General features: G+C 39.9%; 2 protein-coding genes across 2 annotated transcripts; one reads left to right on the forward strand and one right to left on the reverse strand.

Annotated features, from left to right (window-relative positions):
* The first annotated feature begins 257 nt into the window (after nt 1–257).
* LOC137246579 (E3 SUMO-protein ligase ZBED1-like) lies at nt 258–2,824 on the forward strand. Its single transcript, XM_067777659.1, has 2 exons — nt 258–2,201; nt 2,265–2,824. Exons 1-2 carry the CDS (start codon nt 311–313, stop codon nt 2,270–2,272), a joined length of 1,899 nt encoding a protein of 632 aa, XP_067633760.1. The 5' UTR covers nt 258–310; the 3' UTR covers nt 2,273–2,824.
* A 1,047-nt stretch (nt 2,825–3,871) lies between these two features.
* Nucleotides 3,872–5,434, reverse strand: LOC137245957 (uncharacterized). Its single transcript, XM_067777124.1, has 2 exons — nt 5,315–5,434; nt 3,872–5,215 (listed from the first exon to the last, which is right to left on the reverse strand). Exons 1-2 carry the CDS (start codon nt 5,432–5,434, stop codon nt 3,872–3,874), a joined length of 1,464 nt encoding a protein of 487 aa, XP_067633225.1.
* Between the last annotated feature and the right edge of the window lie 3,296 nt (nt 5,435–8,730).

The raw sequence follows: 8,730 nt of genomic DNA on the forward strand, positions 1-8,730 counted from the left end.
GAATTACTAGTTAGGCATGAATGATTCGTTCACTATTATTTTTTCGAGTTACTAGTTTTATGTATGAATGATTCGTTCATTACTATTTTATCGAACTACTAGTTTTTGGTATGAATGATTCGCTCATTACTATTTCTTCGAATCATTCGTTCTATTTAAATTTTTGCTGTGCATATATCAGTGTTAAAAAGATATTAAAATAAATTTAGCATACGTCAACCTAATCAACAAGCGTTTTAAGCGTGGTAATTGTTAAATATTTTTAACTGAGGAAGTGATTTTAACGATTTAATTTATGTAGATATTTATAATGCGGCCTGGATTGAAGAGATCTTCTGTTTGGGAGTTTTTTACCAAAAATGGCAATGAAGTTAAATGCCATATATGCAAAAAAAATTTTAAATTTTCTGGCAACACATCAAATTTAAATGACCATCTACGCCGTAAGCGTCCGTCTTCCTCAGAACATAGGAATCTAACTTCAGGAGAAATAGCGCCAGTAATTTCAGAAGAGGAACGTAGTTCCACTTCTCTTTCGTCAACTACTGCAGGGAGTGCAGCGCGCAGTTCGTTAACAGTACCTACCGAAGACATTTCCAATAGTGGATGTTTGAGAAGGACTGTTCAAACAAAATTATTTGTTACCAGCACACGTTCTGAGCTCTCAGAGCAAGAAAAAGATAATATTGATGAATCTCTTTTAAAGATGATTACAAAAGACTTGCAGCCGCTTTCCATCGTTGACAATGTAGGATTTGTAGAATATACAAAAAAGCTTCAGCCATTATATTCCTTGCCAAACAGAAAAGTTTTATCAAATACAATGCTACCTTTTAAATACAATGAAGTAAGAAAGAAACTGCATGACTTGCTCAACATTGTAACACATATTTCAGTTACAACTGATATGTGGACTTCTGATAGTCAAAAATCTTTTTTGTCAGTTACTAGTCATTTCGTTCGGGATAACAAAATGATTTCTGCAGTTTTATCAACAAAGGAAATCTTAGGAAATCATACCTCCCAAAATATAGCTACAGAATTGAAGTTAATATTTGATGAGTGGTCCGTTTTTGACAAAATAGTTACTGTAGTATGTGATAACGGGGCTAATATTAAAAAGGATATAATTGAAATGCTACAGAAGCACCACCACCCATGTGTAGCGCATACATCAAATTTATGTGTAATTGATGCCATCAAAGCTGTTCCACAAGTTACTGTGCTCATAAACAAGTGTCGTGCCATAGTCACTTACTTTAACCATAGTTCTCAAGCGACGGAAAAATTAAAAAATATGCAAAAGCAAATGGGCGTTACTGAACTGAGGTTAAAACAAGATGTCCCTACCCGGTGGAATTCCACCCTTATAATGATGGAGCGCATATGCTTGGTAAAAGAACCACTCGCTGCCATAATAACTTCTTTACCAAATGCTCCTGATTTCCTCAATTCATCAGAATGGGAAACATTGTTGGACTACACTAATCTTTTCAAGCCCGTAGAGGCCATGACAACCGAATTGTCAGGAGAAAATTATCCCACGATGTCACTGGTAGTGCCCCTAATCAGAGGTCTTCAATACGCAGTACGAAATCGCAAAATGAAAACTGTAGAGGAAGAAAGTTTGAAGAGCAGATTGTTAGAGGTAGTTTGGAGACGATTAGGGCAGTTGGAGTCTGACAAAATGTTCGCTAAATCAACATTCCTAGATCCTTGGTTAAAAAAAATTTCGTTCGGTAACGAAATTAATGCAAATAATACAACAAAATGGGTAGTGGAAGAAGTAACTTCCCTAATACGGCAACAAAACACAAGTGTTTCTACCAACACCCCAAGAGAAGTATCGGTCGATAAAAGCGAAGTATCTCTCTGGGACCTTCTCGATGAAAAAGTTGCTGAAGCAAAAACAATTTGTCAAAACGCGCCCAATGTCAATGCAAATATTCAGTTGGAGCAATATCTAAGGCAAAATTTTGTTGACCGCTCAAATAATCCCCTAGACTATTGGAATCGTAGCCAGCCAACATTTCCGGAACTATATATGCTTTCGAAAAAATATTTATGTATACCCGCAACATCGGTTCCGTCAGAACGAGTTTTCTCGAAAGCAGGGCAAATAATTAACGACAGGAGAAACCGACTTAAAGGAGATAAACTAGATATGATAATATTTTTGAACAGCAATTTAAACATTGAAGGTATTTTTCATGTCAACTCAATGTACATACTTGTATTATTTACTTTACAATCAATTTTTTTAGGGGTTTAATAACACAATCAGTTGCCATCTCTGCGGCGAAAATTTAATATAGACCCTCATGCACTATCCGATTTTGGCTAGAACAACCATAGCGACTTTTAGTATTTAAGTGTTTGAAATATTTGTTTTATGTTTCTTTTATAAGTGAAATTTAATGAGCAATTTTTATATTAATTAAACGTGACCTGAATTTTGAAAAAAAAAAAAAAAAACAGTAGCTTATGTATAAGTTAAGGCAATCAATAATGCCTCTGAAACAGATTTGAATAATACAGATAAAAATCCATTTTAAGTAACCTTATTTCCTGTTGTTGTTGGTGTTGTTGTAGAGGCATAAAATCTCCCCACAGGTTTGGGGAGACCAAAAAACTCTGTGGGTTGCGAACCAAGGTCATTTGCATATCATTCATGCGCTTTGCATAACATGTAACAAAGGCATTTAAATTGAATATTTTCATTATTTACTTGAAGCACAATTTACACCATTTTAGTCATATTTAACGTTTTTGTTACGTTCCAATGTAGCGTGATCCAGATACGGATAGAAATTTAACATACAAATGCAACAACAAATTGATCCATATGGTTCACATTGTTGTCGCAGTTGCATGTTAAATCTCTAGCCGAATCTGGATCTCGTTTCATTGGAACACGACGTTTTTTGTCTTATATAGGTTTGTTCTTTAGCTACCCCGAGGGGTAACTAAAACAATCCAGAAATTGTTCTTTTGGCTTCTAGCAAGCTAAAGAACAAATTAAATGAATGAATGAATGAATGAAAAAATTCGTTCGATAACTAAAATCATTCAGTAACTAACTATCGATAGTTGAATTCATTCGATAGTTCCCAACACTAGAATTGGGGTGCTCGGAGTATGTGAAGTGCCGGCTAAAGGGCGAATTAATGGTGACTTATAACCATAAAGCCATAAGCAAATAAATCAGCTGATCGAACCTACCTTATGGAAAGGAATGTAATCGATTAATGGTGCCATACCATAACGCTAACGCCATAGCCAATCAATTGGTTTTTGGTCCCCAGCCATATCCACAACCTAAAAATATTTGATTTGTTGAATTTTATAACTTTTTGAAGATTTTCTTCATTGTTTTGGATAAGTTATGACTAAGAGACTTATTTTTTGTCGAATATGTGTGTAGTTTTTTGCGTTTTCTTCATTTTTATGAAATTTTCACGATTTTTAGGTTAAGGCACCATTAATCGATCACATTGAGATGGTTATGGATATGGGTATGGTTACGACTATGGCGTTAGGGTTAAGGAAGTTTAATTTGGCTTTAAGCCCCAAGTCAATAGCAATTCTAGCGAATCCGAAAATTCCGCAAACATATTGCAGGTGCTGGTTGATAGTAATATGTTATTCCGTAAAGTAAAATTGGACACAAACCAACCGTCGCTATTTTTGGAGGAAACAAACGAAATTACAAACCTCTCCCCAAAATTAATTAAGAATCAACTAGTTTCGCGATTTATTGTTACACCAGACACATATTATCCATTAAGAATGTCGCTTATGCACAAATATCATGATCCTGTTGAGCCGCCCGAATACGACCTTAATGAAGCCGTCGACCATCTATTCATATTTAGAGACCGGGCTTTGCAACGACTTCATGCACGATGGAGAATACTAAAATGTAATGGTGATATTGATCTGTTGTGGATGATAATGTAGCTGAGTGTGTAGTTTTAGGTGCCGGACGTGCAGTGAAAGTCTTTGTTGTTGTAGTTGTAGTAGTGGTAGATGTGGAACTTTTGGCACGACTAGCTGCTGCCGTTGTATTTGCTAAAATCTTGGAGATGCCATTAGTGGTTGATGCTGTAGTCTTAAGAGGACTTCTAGCAGTAGTTAAGCCAGTGCCTGTGTTGGTAGTTAGCGCCGTTTTGCGCAGTTGCGATGTTAATGTATTACGAGGCGATGACAATGTCGGTTTTGTTGTAGTAGTAAGTCCCAGGGTAGTGGGCTTAGTTGGTGCAACGCCAAGAGTTTTCGGTTTGGTAGTAGGGGCTATGCCATTTGCAGTGCTACCACTAGTTGTAGTTGGCTTCGTTGAAGAGGCAGCAGATGTTAACGGTTTACGTGTAGCAGTAGCCGCGGAAGTTGATGATTTATGCACAGTTGAAGTGATTGTCGATGGTTTCTTTTCTGTAATTGTTGTAGCCTTAGCTGGACCAGTATGTGGTCTAGCTGCAGACGTTGCCGATGATACTGATATTTTAGAAGAAGTTCCGATAGGTTTTTTAATTGGCTCTGCGCCCTTTTTGGCATCGTGTGCCTTTGCTTTAGTCGAAGTAGGAGTACTTGCCTTTTTGATATCCGATTTCTTGTCACTTTTTGCAGCAACAGTTCCAGCAGCAGCAGTAGCTGCAATAGCACCAATACCAGCTGCAGCAGTGATGAAATCTTTGCTCATTGCGGATTCGGTTGTATCAATAACTGGCGCCAAAGTGGAGTCTGTATGCAAAGAAACTGGAGCTCCAGATATAACCAACAATGCTTCATTACCAGTGGACAAATCAAAAAAAATATCACTGCTAGCTTCGAACACATTATTGGGTCCAGTTTCCTGCATATGCATAAGCTCCTGTTGATTAGAACTTTCTGGGTCTGTCAAAACAAGGTGCTGTTCGGTCGGAGCGATTAATTCTTGTTGTGGTACAGATTTCGCCTCAGAGGAGGGCTCGGTTGTAGAAGCAAACACGTTGTGTGCGGTGACGGGTGCCAGATTATTGTCTTCCATGGAAAACGTAGCAGGTGCACCGTTGTCAAATCCACTCAGTTCAAATTCCAATTTGGTAGGTGATGATGTCGATTGCTCTATGGGGTGTGCCAAAAACAAATCATTTTCATGATGTGCATATACAGCCTCAGATTCCATCTCTTGAGTTGTTTGGTGTTGCTCCTTCTGTTCGTTATGGAAAAAGTTGTTCTTGCTTGTTGCGTTTTACACAACGTAATAGAAAGGAACGAAAAAAACATTTAACGAACAATGGTCTAATGGGCCACATTCAGATAACACTAAATATACAATGAGCATTCGCTTCAAACCAGTTTTGAATGAACTCCATGGAAAACCCAATTCTTGGAAAGCAGACGGTGCATCCGAAACACGCAAGTTGCTTCGACAGGCCATATATTCTACAGACATGTAGACTTTACCTAAAATGTGGTTGTTTTTAACTGAATCACTTTCAGACGAAATCTTCGTACTATTCGAATTGCTGCTAAAAGTTGATTTAATAAGAAAATAATAAAACAATGCGAAAAATGGATGCTTTGACGATTATATAGATGTTAACCGACATCATCCAACGACTTTTTAAAACACTCGTCGAATATTTCAAATACCAAGGTCACTATTCTCCTGAAAATCGTTTATGGACCATATTATGCCGCGCATACTGCTACAATGTTCCTTAAAGGTTTTTTTCTTTTGTATTATAGGTCTTTCTATATATCGTGCGGGCATTAGTCGAAGCTTACATTTATGTCCACCTCTTCGTTATTTGGCATACATGCCACTTTTATGGTTATACCACTTCGTCAATGTACCGCATAGCACACTTGATTATGCTACGTTTAACGGTGTGGCCCAGGTACTGCCTTTACTGCGGCGCTTGAAGTATGCAGTGTCTACACAAGAATTGATGGTTCGGGACGTGAGTCCGAGATGAAAATGGAACAGGGGCTCTACTTAGGTAAGCTTGTACTTAATGTGTGTGTATAATAGTAAAGTATTCCCGTTTTCACATAGGTAATCGCACTGCAAAGACACCTATGGAAACATTGAAAGGGTATAACATATATATTGAAGCTAGACTCAGTGCCGTTGCCACAACATAGAGGAGTGCAAGCTTCCTTACAACCAAAAATGTGCACGGTAAGTTGGAAATACACTTTAGTCTTTTTAAGTGAGGTATTACAAAGCATTCCGTCTCATCTGCGTAAAGTTTTGATGTATCTGCCGGTGCTGCGAATATGAAATGCTTTCTTCCAAACACCTGACAAAGCAAATTATGTTCAGGATCATAATTTAGTGGTGATATTGTGTTTTGGGACCTAGCAATGCCTTAATTGAAACATTCGCCGGCTCCGTACAATCCAATACATTCGTACGTAAACTGCAACAATCTGGGATGCAAATATCTGCTTTAAGTGCTGGTATTTGACCGAATAGTTCATGCTGTGCTAAATATTCAATTTCTACGTCAGTTAGTTTAAATTGTCGTTGCAAGACATCACGAACTTTCACAAGCTGCTGTGACCATTCATCAGTTACATAGTTGGCTCCAATTTCTATTGGAACCGTGCGATTACCTGCTAGTTTGTGTATATAATTTAGATCACGCCACTTTTTCATGGCAGGCCAATGGGCGACTGTGTTGAGTAGCAAAGCCAGGATGTAAGGGAAGGCAAGCGTGACATTAATCAAATCGTTTTCCGCGTTTATCGATACGCCTCGCCCCAGCTGAAAATTGAGTTTTGACTTTCTGACAAAAGTGTTCTGACTAATGTCTTCTAAAAGCAAAAATGGGGCCGTAAAATGCATAGTTCTCGGGTTGATATCCAAGGGCATTCTCCACCCTTTTCGAGTTCTTAGGAATGTACAGTTCTAATATGATTGCACAAAGGAGATAACCACTGAACCATATGAATACTTTGATGATCGAAAACTGAATATAGTTCTCAATCATTTTTGGAGTCATATGCGAATCGAATATGTTTACTTTAGATGGTCAACGATTTTTTAGTCATTTTCCATTCAGCTTTCTGAATCTGCCCTGATTATCTTGGGTGACTGATTAATGAATATTGTACGTGTTAAAGTTTTACCTCTCATTGAAGATTTTATTTGGTCTGAGATATGGATCAGAAATGATTATTTAAGCATAATCACATTTAAGCTACCTTTTCGTCTCGACAATAAATTAACTTTTGAACCGAAAATACCTTTGAATCTGAACGTTTTTAATCATCCATGATGTTTGAAGGTTTTGAGTCACTGGATATTCTGGTGGTTCGTGAATAAAAAATTTTTTTGTTTTTGTTTTTGTGGGGTATGCGGTGGCAGATAGTTTATCTGCTTTAGGCTTCGGTTGGCCTCGTTCGTGGTGAACGAAAGCTGGGTTACGGGATTTGTTGGCCTCGTTCGGAGTGAACGAGAGCTGGGTTACGGGATTTGTTGGCCTCGTTCGGAGTGAACGAGAGCTGGGTTACGTGTTATTGGCCTCGTTCGGGGTGAACGAGAGCCGGGTTAAGCGGGTTGAAGTTACAGATCTTTCTCACCCTCACTGGAGGGTGGTAGTAGGACCAATTTCGTGATTGGTCTGGTGGTTTGTCCCCTTGCCGTATCCAGTTCGACTACTCGAACTCGGTTATCGGGGCCATAATGGAGGTTGGCTATCCGACCTAGTCTCCATTCGTTAGGGGGCAGATTATCCTCCTTAATGACGACTAGGTCTCCCTGTTTAAGGTTTGATTGTGGATGCTTCCACTTAACGCGCTTCTGCAGTTCGGTGAAGTACTCCGTTTTCCACCGCTTGCAGAAGGTTTGATGCAGCGCCTTAAGTTTTTCCCATCGATTGACGAGTGAAGCGCGATTCTCGCTGACGTCAATCTCGGGTGGCGCTAGTAGGTGGCCCCCGACTAGGAAGTGCCCGGGGGTGAGTGGCTCCAGGTTGGACGGGTCATTGGAAGATGGGCTTAGGGGTCGGGAGTTGAGACAGGATTCAATCCTACACAGGAGGGTGCTAAACTCCTCTAGAGTAAATTTATGATCCAATGCGATCTTTTTGAAATGAGTTTTGAAACTCTTGACTCCCGCTTCCCACAGTCCGCCCATATGAGGAGCAGCTGCTGGTATGAAATGCCATGTAAGGGTTTGGTGGGCATATTTAGAGAGGGTTTGGTTGCGCGCATCAACGAGGAATGCCTTGACCCCTGAGCGGAGAGCCCTCGACGCACCGACAAAGTTCGTTCCGTTGTCGGAATAGAGGTTTTTCGGGCATCCTCGTCTGGAGACAAACCGACTAAATGCTGCTAGAAACGCGGCGGTGCTGAGGTCACTAGTCGCCTCTAAGTGGATCGCCTTAGTCGCAAAGCAGACGAATAGGCAGACGTAACCCTTAGACATGCGGCATCCTCGTCCGCTGTAAGACTTTATGTCAAACGGTCCTGCGAAATCCACCCCGGTGTTGGTAAATGCCCTGCTAAAGGTAGTGCGTTCCGCAGGGAGGGTTCCCATGAGTTGCGTCGGGGAACGTTTGCGGAATAGCGTACAGGCCTTGCAGTTGTGTATGATGGATCGGATCATGTTTTTAACCCGAGGTATCTAATACTGCGTGCGTAGGAGCCGCAGCATTAGTTGGTTTCCGCCATGTATGGAAATGGTGTGGACAAACTGGACCAGGAGACGGGTGAGTCGGCAGGCGTAAGGGAGGATTA

Source organism: Eurosta solidaginis, chromosome 3 (genome assembly GCF_040869045.1).
Source record: "Eurosta solidaginis isolate ZX-2024a chromosome 3, ASM4086904v1, whole genome shotgun sequence".
NCBI lineage: Eukaryota > Metazoa > Arthropoda > Insecta > Diptera > Tephritidae > Eurosta > Eurosta solidaginis.

Coding starts and splice junctions, on each gene's coding strand:
- LOC137246579 (XM_067777659.1), top strand. CDS start 311: ATGCGGCCTGGATTGAAGAGATCTTCTGTTTGGGAGTTTTTTACCAAA.
- LOC137245957 (XM_067777124.1), bottom strand. CDS start 5,434: ATGTCTGTAGAATATATGGCCTGTCGAAGCAACTTGCGTGTTTCGGAT. Junction 5,216..5,314: donor GTTTGAAGCGAATGCTCATT/GTATATTTAGTG, acceptor GCAACAAGCAAG/AACAACTTTTTCCATAACGA.